The sequence below is a fragment of the Lycorma delicatula genome, chromosome 10 (assembly GCF_047948215.1).
Source record: "Lycorma delicatula isolate Av1 chromosome 10, ASM4794821v1, whole genome shotgun sequence".
NCBI classification, from domain to species: domain Eukaryota; kingdom Metazoa; phylum Arthropoda; class Insecta; order Hemiptera; family Fulgoridae; genus Lycorma; species Lycorma delicatula.
In genome coordinates, this window is record NC_134464.1 from 51,740,258 (window position 1) to 51,763,701 (window position 23,444).

Below are 23,444 nucleotides of genomic sequence, written 5' to 3' on the forward strand. Positions count from 1 at the left end.
ATTTAAGATAAATTCAGCTGCAGTTTAGTGCTGCCACATTCTTCTTTCTTAGGTTTTGGTTAACTATTATTCATACACTAATGAAAATAAAAAGTTTTCTTAAATAAGAGAAAATCAAACTAGTGGATAATAGGTAAAGGAAAAGAACTTTCCTGTCTTTATTCTGAGCTAAATTTTGCATATCAGTATACCGAAAATACCTAATTAAAAGTGACATACAGCTCTGTAAATTCTATTCATCACAGGGATTGATTGTATAATGATCATCATAACTCTCAAGTATAGCAGCTATGATGCTGCCTCGTTATCTTTGTTAATTAAAGAAAATGCTTGTCTTTAATTACCAAACTGGGTAAAGAGAATGTATGTTTTTGATCATAACACGCATCCATCATGAAATAATTCATGATGTAATTCACATAATGTAATAACATTATGTGACATCAGTTTGTCATTTTAATGCTGGAAGCATTAAGTGGCTGACAGAATCTTTTTATTTCTACTGAAAAGAGATCTGGTGTTGTGTGCTCTGCAATTTGGTCATTTATGGAAAATTAAAATTAAATTATATTGGTACAATTTTTACAAACTGCAGTGAAATTTAAAATGCAGTTTAGGGTAGCTTAAAAAAAGATAGCAACAGTATTAAGTACTTTTAAAAAAAATTGTGATTGTAGGCTTGTCCATGCCCTTCATCTTCAGGATTATCTGAATAATTACACTTTACAAACTGTGATGGTATAGCAGGCAGCGTACAGCTGTGCACAGGTTAGTTAATAGTACGGTAAGCCAGCTGTCAGCCTATATGCACAGCAATATGCTGCTCGCTATACACAATACTAACTAAGCTATTATTTTATCACTATCTCAATAAATGTGATTCTATTATATAAAATGTCTTGCATATAAAAAATATAAACATTTTACAAAACTGTGTACTAATAGTTTCACAATATTTTAACTTTTTTTTCACATTCTTTTGTATGTTAGATTGATTCTTCTTCATCAACAGTTGTCTGAAACAAAATATTAAAACTAAGATATAATAACATATTTTTCAGAATAAACCAACTTTTACATAAATTTTTTTCTCTCAAATATTTTTAGGTGTTTGTGGTAATTAATGCATAAGTTTAATTTGATTTTGCTTTCATAATTTAAAATTAGATTAAAGTTGTTTTTAATTTTTATTTTTTTGCTGATTTATGTCTTGTTAGGTCACACACAATTTGGTTATGGTAGCAAAAAATAAGTACAGTGAGAAAAATTTTTAATAAGTGACATATTTAATTAATTCAGACAAAAGTGAAATGGTCATAGGTGTTCCTAGCAAAAAAGAAAGTTGGAGGAATGGAATACATAGTAAATAAAGCGTAGATTCTTGTAATTTTTTCTTCCCCTCCACAAAAACTCTATTAATCCTCTGAAGCATGTATATAACTGAAGTCCTTACTTGTAGCTTTATTCCTTCTCAGAAAAAAAATTATTGTTACCAGAGTTTATATTGAATGTTTAAAAATAATTAGCTTTTTTCAGCTATATTGTAAACCTTGATGTAAATTTAACCAGTTAAAGGAAAATAATGTGACATTTCAAATTATTTTTAGTGCTGTTTTCATTCAACTTTCTCTCATATTATTCAGATGATATGTCAGTAGTTTTTCTTCTCCTTGCAGTTATATCTAGATATCCGTTAAAAAAAAAGAATCAGAGACATTTGTGCCCATTTTTTGTTATTGATTCTAGTTCCAGCAATACAACTATGCAGGCTCAGGGGCAGATCAACCACTGAACCAGTTTTTTCAAACTAGAACTTAAATATAGTCTTTAGGTATTGAAACCTGCCTATAGTTTAACATTTATTCAGATTTCAAAGAATTTAACTTTGTTAGCCTTAGATTAGGATTAATAAAGCATTACTATGTTTAATATTATACATATAAATTACATGCATAATATTAAACATGGTATATTACCAGCCTGTGAAAGTGGTATCACTATTAATTTGTTCAGAATGTCTATTGTTGATATTTATATTTGAATTATCTAAAGGCTAACTTGATGTAACATCTGTTTTCACTACTGGCCTAGATCTATGCATGACTTTATACTTTTTTGTTTGTTTTCCTATTAACAGTATGGCATTTAATTTTGTATCCTAATTTTAAGATAAAACCTTCCCAAAAAAATATTCTGGAATTTGATCTTTTCATTCCTTTTTAAGAAATATTTTTGATACGTCAATACTTACATCTTCTTTAATTAGTCTACTTCTTGCACCGAATGTTAATGAATTGTATACATTTTCAGCTTTCCCAATTTTAAGTTTGGTACAAGAATGTTTTAAATCATCATTCTCAGCTGGTTTCTTTGTGAAGTACTTTTCATCCAGAATTGGAGAATCTATTTTTAAAATAAAATAAATTTTATTGTAACATATCCATAAAAATGTATATAGTGTTTTTAAAATTTTTGTCACGTAATATTATTTGGTTTGTGTAGTTGATTTAAGTGATCAAAAAATGGATTCTGTTCTACATTTAAAAAAGAATAATGTAATTAGGAATATGTTGGAAAGGCAGTGTAGTGTTTTGGATACTCAAGTTGATATGGATGAAAGATTTAAGAGGAACAGATGATAACATGTTCTGTGTTCTGATGATAACTGACAGTAGTGGAGAATGGTATATTTGAAGCTGCTTGTGGAGTCAAGAGCTGTAGAGCAAATAATGTATTTTAGAAAACAGAAAGAGTACCTTAGGTCCATTCTAGATGTTGGTTACGACAGAAAATTTCATTGATTAAAACCTCATTGTTCCAACACTTTAATTATCTTGTGGGCTTTCATCCTGGAAAATTGAAGGGTTGAAATATATATTTATAAGATGAGAATAGTTTTAAGCTGCATTTATTAAATTCAGTACTTGTAGTCTACTGTGGTATATGTTCCAGAAGGTATTGGGTATATGCATTCATTCTGATGAGTATATATAGTAGTAGTAGCGGTTCATGACCACAGTGCTAATCACTTCTGATTAAATGAGAGTCAATTTAAACTGTTGGATAACATTCATATATTATCTATAGGCTTACTTCAAAAAATAAAAACAAGTATCTATTTTGAACAAAAACATTAATTTTCAAGCAAAATATAAATTATGATAATTAATGAAAATATATTTTTCTTACACTACTGATATTCTATTTAAATAGATAAATAAATATTTTAGCCTCAATATTATTGAACATATGGCTTCAACGTTTGAATATGGGTACTGAACCCATATGTTAACCCGTTTAACCATATATTTTCATCAAATTTATATTATCTTTGAATTCTGCTAATATAATTTTGTATGACAAAAAACCAGAAAAATATTTTTAAAATGAAATATAATCTAATATTTAATTCTGAAAAAACGTTAAAAAGTCACAGCCATAAGTTGCTCAAAAATTATTACAAAGTTTTGTAAACAGGAATACAAAAACACCAAGAGATTGCAGTAAATGTTACTGCATGTAAGCAGCACTTGAATGCCACAACGATGTTGTCAAAACAGCTGTTCAGTAATGGTTGTCTTCTCAGGCAACAGATTTCTATGAAGCTAGAATCCAGAAGCTGATCACACTATATAACAAATTTCTTAATGTAAGTGTAGAATTGTAATTAAGATCCAGAGTTTGAGGTGTTTTTTTTTTTTTTTAATTGCATGTTATTTTTTATATCAAAACTTATTTAAAAGACATAACCCGTGAATTTATTTAAAAGACATGCCTCATAAACAAAAAATCTGCATAGCCAGTGAGGACCATAAAGAACTCTCACCTAATTTCAAATAAATTGCTTTAAGAATAATAAACTAAACTTCAGATGGAAGAATAGTGGTGTTCATACTTAAAACAATTTAGCCACATAATCATTTAGATCTATAATACTATGATGCTAGTTTAAATCTGCGCCACTCTGTTATATATAACTCATATAATTTAGAAGTACAAGTACGTAATAAACATTATATGGCAAACATTTAGATCTCATACTGGAACTGACCAGACTAATGAATGAAAAATCCATATTATTCTTATGTGATTAATTGCTAATGATAAAAAACTACTTTTCACATAAAACTAATACACACTGATGATATGTACGTAAAAATTTGTTAGGTTATTGTTAGAATGGCCAGTTACATTTTTATTGAAAAAAAATTAAAAGTATCATTATTATTGAATCTGGTAGAATTAAAAGGCACTAATAACAATTTTTTTTTTTCAAAAATTGGTTAAGGAATGTTCTATATAGTTTAATGTAAGACATATCGATTGGTGATGAAATGATAAGGCTCAACTTGAAGTTGAGTTCATTAAGGTAACTAGGACTTAATTTTGTTGTTGTGAACAACATTTTTGGTAGTATGTTGCTGTTTAATTAGCCTCGAATTATGAGACATTTATAGGAAATTGGCTTAGTAAAAGTAGAACTAGGTGTGGAGTTCATGCTTCCGCGAACTTAGTTGGCTAGTTCAGAGGGCAACGATGTAGGACATTCATGTCCGGACGAGGCCTACAGCGAAGGTAAAAAGATGAGTTTGAAAATCACTGATGCAAATCTCTAACGAGGCATTTACATTGGTGGCATCCCAATGAGGCCTGGCTTATTACTAAGATATGTAAAAAGTTAGAGGGCGAAACACGACTCCTGTTAAAGCCCATCAGAGCTTTACAGGGGGGTGGGGTGGCAACCGGAAGCATCACAAGGCTTCCCCTACGGGGTTGGGGTGGTGACTAAAATAAACATGCAATAAACTAAAACTTACAGCATTAAAATAAATATCATTCTTTTTATACAACTACCCAAAAAGGTGTGCAATGTTTTTAGGGTGTATGTATGTATGTTTATTCCACCATAGCATCTCAGCGATGAATCGATTTATATGTATGACACCACGTTGGAATCCTTACGTTTCTGGAAGTTTCATAAGCTATATATAAATATGTGTAGTAGTGGAGATTTGGCAGTTGAAGCACAAACTTAATGAACTGTGGACCGTGAGCCTCAATCACTGTGTTTAGCTGGGTTTAACTGAATGATTGAAATCGATCGCATGTATAATATTACAAAAATAATGTTATTAATTTACATTAAATAAAATAAAATATTAAATAAATTTTAAAAAATGTCTTTTTAATCGTAATAGGCTTCCCATGGGGACTGCGTGTGAGACTAGAGTGGTGAGGTGATGCAAAGCACCTCGTGCAAGGCTAGAACAATCATCAACTGGTAACAAACTGGTTGTCACTGGGGCGCTGCTTTAGGAGGTGCAATGGGTTGTTCTTGTAACAATATCTCTGCAAACAATCGTCCAATTTTCAAAAATTTAAACAGAGTATTTGTTAGTATAATACAAAATCACGATGGAACCAAACCACAACAAAAATTAACTGATATACTCAGAAAAATCTAGTGGCCTGCGCTACGCCGAGACCACCTTCAGACCGGCAAGTTCCCACAAACAGTCTTTGTACAGTTTTATGACAGTACGATTAGAGGTAATGCTTCGGCATCGGACTGAGCCCACTATTATCGAATTTGATGCATTAGGGGGACAGGGCAAAGTGGAACGGTATATGCTGCCACATTGTGCTGGGCTTTGACGGTGTATAAACTACAAGGGACTATCTTAGACAGAATCGTCATAGATCTAAGCACTCATATCTTTGTCAAGGCCCAGGCCTTTTTTTTTCTGTTCAGCCTCCGGTAACTACTGTTTAGATAATACTTCAGAGGATGATATGTATGAGTGTAAATGAAGTGTAGTCTTGTACATTCTCAGTTTGACCATTACTGAGATGTGTGGTTAATTGAAACTCAACCACCAAAGAACACCGGTATCCATGATCTAGTATTCAAATCCGTGTAAAAATAACTGGCTTTACAAGGGCTTGAACACTGGAACGCTCTGCTTCCAAATCAGCTGATTTGGGAAGACGCGTTCACCACTAGACCAACCCGGTGGGTCAAGGCTCAGGTCTGCGTAGCATTTAGTCGCGAGACAATTGAAGAGTGCAGCCATTAGTTGTTTGGATCCCAGAAAATTGGTATATGATCCACACGATAAAGGCTCTCGAGGAAATCAATCGTTTGAGAAATCTGTATGTTTAGATTGGTATAAGCAAATTTAATAAATAAATTAAAATTTTTACAGTTTCCTCATCTGGCTCATTTCGTTAAATACGTTATAAACAAAGTTATCGAATCCTGAATTTTTCTCGATGACCACTAAAAAATATTAAATGATAAAAGCAATCATAAGGTTTAAAAAACACGACTGCCAAGAAATAAACAAATAAATAAATTGAACTAAAAAAACGACAATAAATCACACTAAAAAAAGAAAACAAGGTATGGAAATAAAGGACTAAACATTCTTATACAGTATTTAATTAAATAAAAAAATGGGTGATCAACGAACTTTCAGACAATTTTAATTTGTTTAAATATATTTTTCATGTAATAGAAATATCAGGCAAGGTTGTCTAATGATTAAGTTCTCATCAGGTCTTAACATCTATAAGAAAATGTTGTCCTTCAAAGAAAATATTTAAATGCAATAGAGGGGGGGACGCTCTCAATAATAGATTCTACAGAGTGAGCAACATAAAACCGAACCCATAATGAAACCACAATCCAATACTATTTATGAAAAACTCTCACACAGCTAGCGCGACTAGTGGATGTATATGTTACTACTAATTGTTGCTGCCGTTTGTCAAGTAGTTGTTACGTGTCGGTGCAGTTTACGTTTTGTTGTTGTGCAGTACTGTGAATGCAGTTGTGTTTGCGTAAAATGCCTTATTCAGTCCAGAAGAGGATAGCTATAGTTGAAACCTGTATCGTTTGGAGAATCTCGTCAAGTATTCGTAGAAAAATATCCGAGCGCCTGTATCCCATCGAAGAGTATCATACACGATTTAGTTAAAAAATAGTTTAACAGATTTGGTTAAAAACATGTTCGGTGTCAAATGCAAAACGAAATAGGCAACCTTCCGTTAGGACTCCACAGACCAATACCGATATTTGAAAGGAAAATACTGCCAGTCCAGAATATGCCATTTTCGAATAATTCTTTGCGCAATTAACTGATAATGAAGAAGAATACAGCTTCTTCCAACAAGACGGAATAACGTGTCACACATCAAACGTTTCACAGAATCGTGTTCAAGCAGCTTTCACGAATGAACGCGCTGTCAGCAGTGGACGGTGGTCTCCACGTTCTCCAGTTATCTGCTTGCGATTTTTTCCTTTCGGGCTAGTTAAAGGAGAGAAATTATGCACCCAATCCCCCACAATATTGATGAACTGAAGTTGAACATTCAACGAGAAATCAACACAATTGACAACAACGTTTTGGTCAGACGACTCTCAATATGATTAGGCGAGCAGAAATGCATTGATGCCCAGGTGGACATTTTGAACATCTTTTGTAACAATAAGGTAAATAAATGCAACATTTAAATTACGTTTTATGTTTCTCTAATTTAATTTATCATTCATAAAATTTAATTCCAACCTAATCTACCTATTCTGCAGCGGTTACGTTACGGGTTCGGTTTTATGTTGCTCACTTTGTATATAAAAGACCCCCAGACTTTTATTATTTCAGTTGAGGAGAAAAGAATTAACTACCGCACCTAGTTCCTTTTAATACCCATAGGGCGTGCTGTCCCACTGCTTTGATTTTGATATAACAGCTGTTTGTTTACTGATGCGAAGTTTTGTAGTTAGTGTTGTGAGGTTATTTTTATCGTTTATATAAGTAATTTTATTTTTGTACGAGAAGGTAAAAAAAAAATGAATTCGTTTTTCATGCTCCTAAAAGTAAAAATGAGCAAGATATTGTTCATCTTCAGCGGCTAATTGAACGTTTTGTGGCAAAGCGTAGTTAGCAAGCTATAAAACAAAGAAAACCAGTTTCAAATACTTTGTTTTATTGAAGAATTGGTTTCCTTAATCTTCATTCTGATGACCGAAAAATAATTGTTGGACTTACTTCTTTATTAATACAAGGTAAATCGCCAACAGGTGACTGAGGTTTTAAAAGAAAAAAACACACCCAATTTCAGGAAATATAAGCAAAGCTATTTATGATCATGTAAAATCATTTCTATATAAAATTACACATTACAGAGGAAAAGAAATGAAGTACCTTCATTCCAATGTAAATATTAAAAAAAGTATGAATTTTTAAAAATTGAAAATCTACACTATATAGCTTCTAGTTATATTTTAATGCAAATTTTAAATTAAATTTTGAAGACCACAAATAGATGTCTGCAGTAACTGTGAGGAGTTAAACTAAATTAAAAACCCCACATCTCTGTGAATCAGTTAAATTTCCACAGAAAGTGAATTAATGATAGATACATAAATGTAGAAGTAAACAATTCTCCACAGAACTTAAATTAGAAAAATAATTATGCCAAACTAATGAAACTGCATGTGGTGTTATATTTGATTTCGTGACAAATATTCCTGTACAGGAAATCTTTTATTTAAGACATTTGTTGTGTTTACATTTTGCATAACAAATCTGATAGATAACACTTGTAATAAATATTTACACTGAAGGAGATGCAAAAAAAAGGTGTGAATGAAGTATGTACGAATAGGTATGTATGAAGTATGTATGTGAATGAAGTATGTACCTTTTTATTTCATTACATACAAAATTGTAATTGTACATTTATCCAATTTTGTATGGTCCTAACAATCTAAGAGACTGACCAACATTATGCATCAATTTCCTGTTCATGGCCATTCTTTTTTGGATTGCAACAGGATATTTAGTCTTAAAAAACTGATCTTACTTGTGTATGTACATTTAAAGATTATGCTAGTATTATTGTGAATATATCAAATAAAATTCATGTAATGTTAGAAAGTGATGAAATACTGTATTTCAATTGTTGGTTGCCATCACTGTACAAAAAAAAAAAATGTATTTTCATTGGAGTCTCATGGTGCTTCTGTCCCAAGAAATGAAAAAGTTTTTCTCGCTGACCAGTTTTAAAGAATTTAATTATTTATCTGAAAAAAATTTCAGGGCAACCTGCAGCTTGCCCAGAGTCGCACTAAAATTAAGAGTTTGCAAAAATTTTCCAAACTGTTATCTACAAGGAAAAGTTGCAGTTAACGAAAATAAGATAAAGGACATTAAAAAATTAATAAACTACATTCCATCGGATGAAGATACACAGCTGTTTTAAAAAAGTATTTGAGTTGCCAGTAAATGACATTCATGAAAATTCTGAATAGTATATTAATACCATTAATATTAACATTAACATATTTTAGTTAAATTTTTTAACTGGTAGTATTTCTGACTTTTTGTGAAAATAAAGTTAATTTAATACACATAGTTTGCATCATAAAAACAATGTTATTATTTCATGTAGAATTAAAAAGCACTAACTATGCAACAATTAAAATTAATTATAAATTTACAGAAAATCAAAATTAAAATAATATTTCATATAAAGAAATACACACATCTGTGTAATTATGTATTCCAATATTATACAATTTTTCTTGAAGAATGATGTTAAAATTGGTTTTTTATTTACCGAAAATCTGGTTTATTATAGTTTAGTGCCTTTTAATTCTAACTGATTCAATTAATTAATATACATTTTTTTTATATTATGCTGCCTTTAAATAGGTTTTAATCTTAATCTAACTAAAGGTGGATCTTGTTCAGTTTCAAATGGGCTACTTCTGACTTCTTAATTTATTTCTAATGGCAAATGGTGGCTCTGGTAACATGGTTAAAGAACAGTCTATCCAAAAAACAAAGTATTATTCATTCTTTGTTGCTGAATCATTTGTCTTTATTTGGAATCAAGGCTGTGCTATTTCTATGATTGTATTTGTTTTCATTTACAAAAATTAAAACAATGTTTTCTATTCAGAATATTTTGTAGTACAAACATGAAAAGAGTAGTTTGATGAAATTAATTGTTGATATGTCTCATTATATCACAATGGTTGTTGTAATAAAACAAGTTATTTAAAATGATTTATAAGATATAATAGAAGTATTATGAGAAACTGATATAACTTATGTTATAAATCATAGACACTACAACAATACTGTAAAATGTTAGCATACAATAACAATATACAATAATAAAGATAAAATATCTGAACAGAAAAATTAAAAAATTACCTTTATTATATCTCAGTTGCATTTTAATTATAATTTCTTTTGGCAGTGGATTTACAGAATTAATAATTTTTTTTTCATTTTTAATCATTTTAGCAATTGATTCTTTCATCTTCTTTTCTGCTTCAGGTGCAGCAAACATAGCTATTTGTCTGGAATAAAGTAATTTTGTGTAATTTTAGTTATAATTTGTATAAGTTAAAAAATGGGGAAAATCAGTAAGTAATGACACTGTTCCTGACTAAAATTTTTGCAATATAGTTAATGTGAATTTCATTTCCCAATTATACAATATATAAGATTATAAAATACTGTTGCATGCACGTAAAGTGTAAATCATCCAAATCTGGTAACAGATTAATATCTATATTATTTTGTGATTAAGTTTTCACATACATCAGTAATAACACATATGTGTAGTAGGAACACACACACTAATGAGGTAAAAGTTCAACAATCTGTGATTGAGGCAGTGGGAAAACAGACTAAGAAAATTCCTGTAACTCCTTCCTAAAAGAAGGTAAGTTACCCTAAGTTGATTGTTTTTGTTATCTGATTCACAACACTGTTTAACTGTTCACTGTTCTTGCTGTTTCCAAACTGATAATAAGGTTGATGTTGAAGCTTTATTAGGCATTCAAACTTTTTTTTTTTTTGAATGAGTTAAATAATCTTGTTATCTTAAATAATTTTCCAATGGCATTTTACAACCTTAATGGTTTGAAATTCATTTTTCCAAAAGATGGGCTGGGTGCTACGGAGAAACAAACATCTTGGTCCATTGATCACCAAATGTTCTCTGATTAATTTTTCAAGGATAGGTTTATTATATGAAATTATCTTATCTAATAAGAAAATCTGTTCAGAAACTGAATATCATTTAGAAGTTGAATATCAATTTTATATACTGTAGATCACAAAGGGCGCATAAATGAAAAGTGTGCCGACATGGTATATGCTAACTCTATGAATTTCCTACATCACACCATATAATAGATGTCCCAAATGAACCTTATAAATATTTAATTTATTATATTCAAAAAACAATGATATAAACAAGATTAATACTTTCTTCAATGAATCTTTTTTTATTTGTTGGAGATACTTCCATATGGTTACAGTTTGCCTTCAGGTATGTTTGAACATATTTCAACACATTTGAAAAACACATAAGGGAAGCTTCAAGGGAGTGACTACATTTACAAATTCATTTATGTTATTTTTCAGTTCATCCAGGGAGTGAGGATTTACAGTTCAGATCCTTGTGTGTTATTCTCAATTAAACAAATTTGTTAGGTGTAAGAATCATATCTGCTTCGAAATGAGCCTATCTCTAAAACCTTTACATAGCAAATTTAGTGAAACATTGGTGACGTGTGCTGTCCCTCCATCTTGTTGGAAGTACGCTCTGTTAATTCTTCCTCATTTAGTTGGTCAATGAAAGGATAAATGATTTCATTCCAATGGTGTTCTGAGTTTACAGAGTTCTGCAAAACTGAATGATTATTTGCTATGTAATATAACATATTAAATTCCAAATTTTGCCACATAATGATTGTTCCACAATCTAATGAGGATTACTCTGACTACACTTGATTGTTACTTTATTATTATACACTTGATTGTTCTGACTATTAACATGCCCTGATAAATGAAACCACATTTCATCTGGAAAATGTTATATTGAGAATGTCTTCTTTTCCATTTATAAAATCCAAAAACAACTGGAAACATTTAGAAAAATCGATATTGTGTAACTGATGCACTGCAATTATTTTGTACAGGTTTAGTTTTAAATGTTGTTGTCAGTGTTCTGTGAGTACTTTGCTTTATATGCCAATTTTCTGATAGATCTTTTTGAGCTATGCAATCAGAAATATCACCTAACGTTTCCTCTGTCAGGATAGACATCTTCTGGACTTAGGCTCATCTTTGACAGATCCAGTTTCTCAGAACTTATTAATGTAGTTACACTTAGTATTATGGCATGGAACACTGATGTCTGGAAACCTTTACTGAAACATTTCCTTTGTGTATTCTATGAACTCATTAAAACACTTTTTTTGGTTTTCAACCAAAAAATGTGAGCTTCAAATTTTAAAACCTACGTCACACACTGAAAACAAATCAGTGTAAACAATAGTTTCAATGGTTGCGAAAATAAAAAGTATTGTTAACAATGAAACATGGAAATCAGCTATGAACAAAGTCAACTGTTAATTTTACAGCTGACAGTATCAAAAAATAAGTTAGATTATATTTGATTGATTGATAGTAAAATGTCATCTCACTTTTAGATTGTTTTGTTTATGTGGTGCATGATTATTTTTTGTATACTTGATATAACTTGTTTTTTCCTTTTATGACTTTTTTTAATATAGAATTTCATAATGTTATACTTCACAGAGATAACTGCATGGAGTATTAATATTTAAGGCACTGAAAAGTATTTAATATTCATTCTGAAGATATTTGGTTATAATGTTTGAAAAAACCAATTTCTTTCAGAATCAGATCTCATGATTAAGATATCTTCTTGTATAAATCTTATTCAAAGTTAAAAAACCTGAAATTAATAACATAATCCAGCCCTTTTTTCCCATAGATTTCAATGAGATTAAAAATAGAATAGGTAATTTTTCTAATGTTCTTAAAGAATTTTGGTGTTCTAACATTTACTTAACATTGTAAATCTAATTTTACTTTCACTGCCCCTTAAATGATCCAAAATCTGTTTCACAAAGTACTTTTTGTTACTAAAGAATATATTTTCAAAAACAAGAAACTTTTCATTTCTAAAACTATGATGAACTAAAATGATTCATTTGCATTCTGTACTGTGAATATATTTAAATATGAGAAAAGCATGACAATTCATGATGGGACAAATTAACAATGAAGTCTGTTTTTTTTTAATTCATAAAATCTATACAACACAAACATTAAGTCTATTTTTTTAGATTACAATAAGTTAGTTCAGTAGCTGTAATAGTTTTAGAAATGTTTTATTAGAACTTACTTGTTTTCTTGTGATAATTCAAAATTAATTCCATTATTTTCATATTTATATGTGATTACATATTCCTCCAGAGGCACTCTATTCTCCTTTGATTCTACAAGCAATTTTATGCTTTGAAGCTATAAAATAAAAATAACTTTTACGTTTTATATCCAAAAATACACATTGATGTCATGATAACGTTTTTATCTATGTATAAAAATATATTTAATTAATTATATAACATAATTAATGATTAAACATATATTCATACTGTACAATGTGCATGAAAAGTAAGTCATGTTGCAGTTTTATATTACTCCAATTTCAGAATGAAAATTGATAGAGACCATAGAACAAGAACCAAATTTAAGAGAAATATTTTAAGATTATATACATACCAATAAAGTAATATGCAAACTCTGTCATTATTAGCCCTGCATAAATCAATGACAATCAATTTCCACAAGAAAATTAGGAGTGGCAGTTGCAATTACTATGATCTGCTGTTTCAAGTGAAAGATGTCATTTGTGTGTATATATTTTAACAAAAAAAATTCTCAGGAATAAGATAAGGGGGCTCACAGAGGCTATTGCTTCCATTCATCTGTTCTGATCCATCATTGGATTAGTGTGTCATTGAGGAAATTATGAATGTAGTTTGTGTAATGCAAAGGAGCATCATCTTTTGAACTTCATTTTGTTCAAAGTTTAATTCTATCATGACTATATCAACTTTATCTTCAACTATATTCAAGTAACTTTGAGATATGATATATTCCACAAAATAATGTGGCTGATTACTTGATCTCTTTCAAGAGCACACCAAATGCTTACTTTAAGAAATAATATTTATATTCAATGAACCTATAAAGATTTTCTGTAGCCAAAATCCAAAGTAGTGTCTGTGAGGATGCTTAAAACATGAAAGTGGGTTCATGGTCATAGAGAATATGTATGGAAAATGGGTTGAGTTGAGATCTAATCTAAAATAATGGATTGTGTTGTAACAGATCTGCGTGGAAGAATGTATGAAGTAGATCAGAATTGACTTGTTAATGTTTTGTATGAAATATTTATCTGATAGCTTAATTTTATAACTATAACTACTTATTTATATTTTAACAATTACTTAATTGCTTATATACTTACACTTTTATTTTCTAGTGCTTTCAAAGCCATTTTCAAACATAATGAAAATTTAATTTCTGGAGGATTTTCGCACTTTATTATTTTAACAGGTATACCAAGGATAGTGTTTTCAACATAATGAAGATTGTTAAAAAATTTCCTATCTACAGAAATTTGTGATAGCATAACGCTTGTTAAAATTTTTGTCAGCTGGATCGATTCATGCACTGTTTTTGGATTACTTATTTTATACTGAAACAAAAAGTTTAACTTATTAAAAAATGTTTGGCAATTTTTGTTTTTTAACTATTAAAAATTTTGGGTTCACGTAGGATAACAAAACACCAGGCATCAGGCTGTTTGTTTCTTTTTTTTAAAATTAAGAACAATATATTTTTTAAACAGTAATTTTTGTGATTATTTAAAAATTACAAAATAATTTTCAGTTTAAAATATGAATAAAATTTTAACACACTGGTTTACATCTTTATACCCATATTTACCCATAATATGGGGAAATGTGGGTTTCCTTTTTTCTTTTTGGACAGTTAATTAATTTTTCATTTAAGCTGAAATCTTGTGTATGGTATACATACATACATATAATTAATAATATTTTTTGACTAGTATCCCCCGTCGAGATTTCGCTACATGTGTGTAGAACTTCAAAAATTGGATATATATATATATATATACATATATATGTGTGTGTGTATGCGTGCGTGCGTGCATGCATGCATATATGTGTGTATGTGAAATTTGTGTAATGTACAGAAAATATCAAGCCTGACCAAGATTTAGGACCTTCTGGATGAATAGCTGGGACTTATCAGCCAAACCAACGTTGTAGTTGTATTTAGTGTTTGTTATTTTATTTTATCCCATAGTACTCTTATTAATTGCATAAAATATATTTTGCAATCGCTGAAATATTTTGTGAAATATATTTTGTTGATCATTTTTGAGATCTGTATGTAAAACCACTACCTCCTTTTCTTCTTTTCTTTGTAGGAAACTGATAATTTAATATGGAAAATTATTGTTAATTACAAGCATGTATATTCCAATTATAAGAATAAAACATTAATTATACAGATCAATTTGAAAGAATTATATATTTCACCAAATTTAAATGCAAAGCCTATGCAATTTTACAACATGCCAAATTTTTACCTATGCAATTTTTTAACATAAATGTTTAATAAAAAAATATATACTATTGTACATTGTAAAATGCAATATATTTTCATGTTGTTAAGCAAGTAATATGAAGGCAAAACAGATTTTTAATTCTGGAATTGGTTAAAAATGGTTTGCATTAATAAAATTTTGAGGTAACGTATTTTCAGATAATAATTAATGCTTTTCTATAACTGGTTTTATGTTTCTACAGAGTAGCCACAGATCTTTTTCCATTTATAAAAATAACATAAATTGTTTATCATTAGTTTATTTAATAATTCTACACATAAAACTTATTTTAAATTACACTTCTCCATTGTCTGCACAAAATTTCATCAGTCACCAAATGCATTTAGACATTACCTTCGATGTTGAAGGATCAAAGTTGAAAAAATAGTCTCTGATAGCAGTTTCCAGCTCATCAGCATTCTTTAGTTGTAAATGGAGTATTTTTTTTTTTTTTTGATTATGCCTCATAGAGAGTTGTCACAGATTGTTAATTCTGGACTTCCAGGCCAATACTGAATCTTAGGGAACCTACCAATCTAATGCCCTCCAAAATATTAATTTAAAAAGTCCCTTACCAACTGAGCATAATGAGCTGGAGCGCCAAATCATTTAAAATGGTGGTTAAAGTGATAGTTAATTCCATATCAATCAATCGAAGGGGGAAAATAAAACAATTTTTAAAGCATGAAGGTATGAATTAGGCTATTAACACTTCCTTAAAAAAGTATGGCCTAATAATATGTTTTAGATATTGCTGCCCAGGTGGTGGTAGTCTGTGATTTCCTCTTTAAAGTGGCAATTTTCTTTACACCAAAAATATACATTAAGAAAAATATTACTCAGGTAAATAGCACACTTGTTAAAGAAGAAAACAGATTTCATGACCAAACATTAGAAAAACATCTTAGAAGAACTTTGCAACAACTTTCTCTTAAAGCCATGTCCTAGTTGGAAAGTTCATTAAAATGAGCAGGCTTAAACCCAGCTTTAATCCCAAGAACTTTTTTCATTATTTTTAACGTTGAATTGGCAACACATTTAGCTCTGTAGACCTTTTCCTGGTTGACTTAAACAGAAATTGTAAACATGATTCCTAAACAATAATAGAGCTATTCAATCAGCTGGAAGGAAATCCAGATTATTTCAAATTGAGGACTGACCCTGAGTAAAAGAATTTTTCTCATTTTTAGTGTGTTACTACTCTTGGAGCTCCTTACCTAAACATTGAACAAGTCTGTTTCATGTTTTCCTATTTTTTTATTTATGTTGTAAGCTCATGCACCCAAACATTGGGAACAAGTCTTTCTTCAGTTGAACATTTATTTATTTAAGACTGCATAAATAAAAATTTTCACTGTATATGTGAAAATAACATCAACTTCTACAAACCTGGCACTTAGTTGAGTAAATGAAAGCAGCTGATTTTCTTTACAATCACTTGATAACTACATGTTAGATATGGGAAGAGATTCTGTGGCCACTCAGTAATGGATATTTTAATTACATTTCCAATTCTATCAAGGTAATTGGTTTGGTACTTTAAGTGGCCTATATCTGTATTAGTTTGTTAAAGACTCATTATTCTTAAACATTTTATTTTTTATTTAAATACTCAACTGTATCATTTTGTGATGTGCTGCTAGTGAGATATCATTAAATAAATATAATAATTCATTTGCATAATTTTAGTTTTTAACAAATAAAACATTCCAGGCATTACTTAACAGATATGAAACATTAAATAATTAATAATACTGCAATATTTTTTACATCATCTTTGCTTGATTTTGTTCTTAGTGCACCTAAAAAATGGTTAAAAGTTTTTTAAATTCAATTGATAAGATTTTTTCTATAAAACCAGTAGGTATACTAACCTGATCTATTCATAGCAGCCAAAATTTTGTAACATTTTCTTAAATTAATAGAATTACTTTTAAAAATTAGAAGATGCTCAAAAACTTTAATAAAGGAATTATCTAAAATGTTAACACTAGTTCAGTTTTATATTTTTAATATAAGTAATTTTTGGGCATTTATCAGTCTTTAAATTTATTACATTTCAGTTAAACATAGTTGTTTATTTGTATTTTATATTTTTTGGTAAGCTATAAATAATCAGACAACAGTTCTTTTATCATTTCTTTACTCAAAATACTGATGCTATTTATCTAGAATTTGTAAATGGTAGTGATAATCTTAGACTGGAGAAAAAATAACCTTAAAATAATTACAGTTTGAATTGAAAATGTTATCTTCTGAAAGAATTGAACCACTTAAATTTCTAATTCATGTGAAAGTAAATTTAATAATTGAAAATTAGAGTTTTGCATTTGGAATTGAGACAGCTCAATAATTATGAAAACGATGTGTATGTCTTGGTGAAGCCAAAGCCATATAAAAAATAAGGTAAACTTATTCAAAAAAGATTAATACTAATTATTGACAAACTAAAAACAAGAAAGTACTCAGTATGTAAGAAATTACTCTTAGTTTGAAACTAGCAAGTTTTAGATTTAATAATTTATTTTTACAAACAATACTTCAGCACTTTATTGTTTTCTAGTTAAATTAAAATTATCATTACATTAAAGATATTAAAATTAACAGAGTTAAAATTTTAGATTAAATTTTGTCTCAAAGAAACAAAATTATTTTCTCTTCACCTCCTGTGTTTTTTGCCTTTGTACTGCAGTAGTCATGGTCGGTAAAACAATTTATCTTTAACTAAAACAGAAAAAACAAAAAATCTGGTACTCAATTAAAAAGTTGTACGTTCAAATTCGAATAGTGGCAAGTTTCACTGCCGGCGTGTTTTATCAACATATGAAAGCTAACGCAGAAAAATATAATATACATAGTACCCACAATACGAGACTAAATATCTGCAGCATGTCAGTTAAATATATTTTTATAGTGATATAACATGTTTTAAGTTAAATCATACAATAACAGTGATAAAAATTATAGTTTTATTAACTTTGTTTAAAATCGTTTTGTATAAAATTGCAAATACGAATTTGGAGGAGTTTTATAATTAAATTCAAAATTTTGTTATAATTTAACTCATATGTTATTTCAAAATTAGTAATTTATAATTCAAACTCCCATTCATATGATTCTGTGTAGGCATGTTGGTAACAAAATAGAAGTGTGTTGTGTTCAGGTTATGGTGTATGAAATACAGTTGTATATATTTTGAATAGTAAAAAAATGACTACGTTGAGACCATTTACTTGCAATGATTTATTGAAATATAATGGCGTGTACGTAAATAATGTATCTTTTTTATATTAATGTTTTGCTTTTGTAAGTAAAGTAATACACAAATGTAATTTGCGTATGAGTTGCTAAAATGTGGCTGTAATTGAATTTACAGCTGAATAACCTAAAAAAAGTATTGCGCTGCTCTGAATTGTGTTTGCTTGTAACATTTGTAAATATTTTAAGTGTTCGAATAGGTCTTTTAATCACTCTTTCTGTTAGTATACTCGCTAAAGCAGTTTTTTATTATAACATTGTATTATTTCAAAATTATGTTCAAATTTGGAAAGTGGAAAAATATAGAAGAAATATGAAAACAATGTAATTAACATTGTATTTGGCCATTGTGTGATTAAAAGAGAGCACAATAGCTGTCTGGTTAATGTCTTTCCGATTTTTGAGTCTGTTAGCTGTAAAGAACATCCAGATTGTACATACTCCTACCCTTCCAATTTTATGAAAGGAACAAGCAGATGTATATTTAGTTTGTTCAAAGATAATTTATTTTTACTTAAATGTTTTTTATTGTGAAATAAAAAAAAATATTGCTCTAGAAAAAGTTTTTTTATTTCTATGCAACAAGTAACTGCTTCCCAAAGCAAATACCCATGTTAAGCAAAAATTCATTGTAGCAATTGCATAACAGTGATTTACACACCCATTCCTGTTGTTGAGAGTTACATTTTCAAATTCTGGGGTGTGTGATTTTTGGCTGTTTACGTATTTGCAACAACAGGCTGATGTCCAGTTGCAGTCACTTAATTCTTTGTGTTGAGAGATGAATTTAGTAACATATGAAAATTGCCAAGCTTGAAGGGTTAATACCCAGAACCTTAAGTATGAAATGTAGAGAAACTAGTACTCTATCATGGAGGTCAGCCAATATACTTGGTCAGTGCGATTTATCACCATTTATTATATAGGCCAAAAAGTTAATTTACTGTTGCGTAATAATTACCATTTACATTTTATTATGTAATATGTATAGTTCACAAGTTTGTTTAATATTAAATGAGATGAAACATTACATTTATGATTTATGTCTTAATTTGTGATGAAGTTTGACATCTTTTGATAAAAGCAATGTTAAATATGAAAAATTAATTGCTGTTTAAGAAAAAAAATGTTGCCTTTATTTTAATTGTTGTTGTCGTCATTATAATTGCATTACTCTTACGTGATTAATTGCAAAATATTGTCTTTAGCTTTTAGTTTACTTTATTACAATGTATCTACCTATTATAATTTTTCTATAATATCTATTCTTGTTTACTGTTTCAGGAATCTTGATCCACTCACAGAAACTGTATCCTTTATGCATTCATGGATGAAATTAGTAACTTAAGTAACAAATTATTACATGCAGTTGAGAGCTTCTCATGATATGATGATTAATTTACTTGTAGATTAGCACAATGAAGTAAGATTGTAGTTTTATATAAGCAATACAAGTGACTTGTTTTCTAAATAATTTCACTACTGTAGATCCATATTCTTCCTCAGTTGTATTGCACATGGCATCTATTTTAAAGTAGTTAAGAAAACTATTTACTCGCATTGTATTTGATTTGTGTTGTGCTTGTTTGTTTATTACAGTAGGTTCCATGTATTTGGATTGATCTCTGCCAGATTGCATCTGGATTATCAGAAATCTTGATAACTTTATAGTGTAATATTTTATCATTCTGGATGTTATTGTTTTGTTTAATTAGTACTATAAAATATCTAAAAATAAGAAATTACAAAAATAAACTTATTTCAGTAATAATAAAAAAACGTTTTCACTTTATCATGGATCTCACTTTCTGTAGGAACTATTCTAAAATAGTTCTCACTGTTTGTGGTACTTGTTCTTTTAAATAATCACTAAAAATGGGGCCTTGTGAGTCCCAGATGACCTCAACATCACTTTACTACTTGATGTGCGAGTTTTTTTTGGTGGGCGAATCCAGATGATTCTACTCAAGACTTTGCCGTTTGGATTCAGGCACAAAATGTTGTAACTGCATTTCATTGCAGGTTATTATACGATCTAGAAAGTCATTACCCTCCCCTTCAAACTGTTCTTTGAACTCAATAAATATGAATTTGGGTGTCTTTATGGGCTTCAGTCCAACTGTCTTGGAATCCATCTCAAATCGTTTTTGCTATAATTCAGCTTGTTATGAGTGAGTGAATGTGCAGTTGTAACACTAATATTATGCAAATAGCAATTTGGAAAATTTTGACTTGCCTGCCTTCACGAATAAGATCATTTATGTGATTTTGCAGCATGGTAGTCAAAACTTCAACTGGTCTTCCAGAGCGATGGAGATCAGTCACACTTGTTCTGCCTGAATTAAACTGTTCCACCCATTTGTACACATTACTGAAGTTTAAACACTTTTCGCCATACTGTTTCAACATTCTTAAGTAAATTTCTGCTGGTTTCACAACTTCTGATAGCAAAAATCTTGTCATTGAACATAGCTCTTCCAGCATACACTCGAGGGAAGCTGACATTCTGAAATCAACAAAAGAGGTTATGTTTAAATTAATTATGATTGAATAGCTGATTAAATGTGTTCACAAGGTTTCCAACTTGACCCTCAACAAGTTTTATTGTCATTGAATGGTCTTCTCTCTACTCCAGTCTGTCTTGTTAATTACTGAATGTCTCTTGTATTTATTCATGGTGTCTCATGAGGAAACTGGTATACTTCACAGGTGTATTCCTCTCATCAAATGGAAAAAGTTCACATAAACATTTCATGTAAAAAGTTCACATGAAGTGGAATCACTTAGCAAATTACGGCTAGTGAAAGATTTTGCCTGGAATTCAGCTCTCCCAGTGAAATGAAGTCTTACTGAAATTTTTCGGATGAGGCAAAATTAATGGTCTCAAATCTTTCCAAATGCTTCTTTCTTCATCAATTTGCTGCAACACCTCTTCATTTGTCACTTTATCACCCATCTGATTTTTAACATTCTCCTATAGCACCACACTTTCAAAAGTTTCTAATCTTTTCTTCTCAGGTACTCAAATTGTCCAAGTTTCACTTCCATGTTAAGCTACACTCCAATTATATTCTTTCAAAAATGTTATCCTTACGTTTAAATTAATTTTTGATGTAAACAAATTTTATTTCTGACTGAAGGGTCGTTTCGTTTGTGCTATTCTGCATTTTATATTGCTACTGCTTCATCCATTTTTAGTAATTCTACTCCCCAAATAATAAAATTCTTCTACTTACGTAATCTTTTCTCTCTCTGATTTTATATTCACTGGTCCATCTATGTTATTTCTACTACATTTCATTAGTTATTGTTTATTTTCATATGGTAGTTCTTGCGTAGGACTTCATCCGTGCAGTTCATTGTACCTTCTAAATCTTTTTTACTCTCTACTCTATCTTACTATTTTTTATTAAACTTACAGTATATTGTTCATTAGTGTGAGAAAATATATTAGTTATGATCGAGATAAAACTGAATTTTACATATGTTTCTTAATATTTTATTCAGTATGGTTTGTCATTCTATATGCAGTATCTGGCTCACTGGCCTGAATATTTTCAGGTTGCTGAGTCAGCTAGTGGAGAAATAATGGGCTACAGTAAGTGTTATAAATTAATTTTTAATTCAAGATTGATGAATATTTTTCAAAGTGCATCCTAGCAGCAGAATAAGTTGATAAATGTTTTAAATAATATATTACTTTATTATATATTTTTTTTGACTGGTTTTTTTTTATTAGTGAAGTGTTAGTTTTTCAGACAGATTAGTTCAATACAACACTTTTTAAAAATTTAGAAACATACTGAATCATTTTCATTGTATTAAAAGCCCAAAATTAAGCTCATTGTATTAAAAGCTCAAAAGTCTAAAAATTAATGTACTGAACATGGATGACAAAATATTAATGCTCTACAAACATGATTATGTAGAGAAAGAAAAATAAAGAGATAGACAACAAAAAAGTAACATTTATTAAAAGATATGGTAATTATTTAGTTGAGGTGCCTCACCCTGAAATCACAATAAAAACATATCAAATTCATTCAAAATTAATATTTATTCATTTAATGATGTATTTTGGGCATTGGAAAATAGAAAATTAGTAAAAATTTACTTGCGATACAAATAGTTATATCAGTTATATAGTTATTTACTTACATCATAGTGAAACATTATATTTAAAGATGTAAACATGAAAATAAATTAGAAATTGTTAATCTGAATCAGATTGCGATGATTCTTCTGCAGAATCATCATCACATATGCGATTTGCCAAATCAATGTGTATCTCACTTATAATTTGCCATAAATGATGAAATCGTGTTTTAAAATCACAATACTTCCTTTTAAATAAAAATTCGGCCATATGTCCATGGAAATGGCGTTTGGAATTTCTATAAAGCGGCACATTGCTTCTTACTTCCTTCCATTGATGTTAAAACTTTGAAAACTTCTTTTGTATCTGCATATGTGCCCCAGTGTCTGGATCTATAAAATTGTATGGATGATTCACAGTTATGTGTTGGAAGCCTCCTGTTTGTAAACAATCATAAGATTTCTAACAGTTACTAATAATTGTAGTACCTGGGTGCAATAGTCCTTTATAATGCGGAGCAAAGTTTCCTTATCACGTATTGGTACTG

The 23,444-nt window shown here is 29.6% G+C and overlaps 2 protein-coding genes across 3 annotated transcripts in view; one reads left to right on the plus strand and one right to left on the minus strand.

The window, feature by feature from the left end:
• LOC142331069 (uncharacterized) lies at window positions 1-18,415 on the minus strand. Its single transcript, XM_075376722.1, has 6 exons — window positions 18,207-18,415; window positions 14,374-14,604; window positions 13,243-13,361; window positions 10,227-10,375; window positions 2,252-2,403; window positions 1-1,016 (listed from the first exon to the last, which is right to left on the minus strand). The coding sequence occupies exons 1-6, from the start codon at window positions 18,240-18,242 to the stop codon at window positions 987-989; spliced, it is 717 nt and encodes a 238-aa protein (XP_075232837.1). The 5' UTR covers window positions 18,243-18,415; the 3' UTR covers window positions 1-986.
• LOC142331071 (N-alpha-acetyltransferase 20-like) overlaps window positions 7,771-23,444 on the plus strand; it is a 26,265-nt gene continuing 10,591 nt past the window's right edge. The window contains exons 1-3 of one of the 2 annotated variants that reach the window (XM_075376724.1): window positions 7,771-8,068; window positions 20,086-20,110; window positions 22,309-22,399. In XM_075376724.1, coding sequence (XP_075232839.1) covers window positions 22,327-22,399 — 73 coding nt within the window. In that variant the 5' untranslated portion in view covers window positions 7,771-8,068; window positions 20,086-20,110; window positions 22,309-22,326. Of the gene's footprint in view, window positions 8,069-18,664; window positions 18,807-20,085; window positions 20,111-22,308; window positions 22,400-23,444 lie in introns of those variants that run through there. The other variant, XM_075376723.1, reaches the window with a different exon arrangement.

Bases quoted from the DNA above. Each gene is read 5' to 3' on its own strand.
- LOC142331069 (XM_075376722.1), bottom strand. From the start codon at position 18,242: ATGACTACTGCAGTACAAAGGCAAAAAACACAGGAG. The intron at 2,404-10,226 runs GTAATTTTTTAA...TTTTAAAAATAG, and splicing joins GCAACTGAGATATAATAAAG to ATTCTCCAATTCTGGATGAA. The intron at 1,017-2,251 runs GTAAGTATTGAC...ATTTTGTTTCAG, and splicing joins GTAGACTAATTAAAGAAGAT to ACAACTGTTGATGAAGAAGA.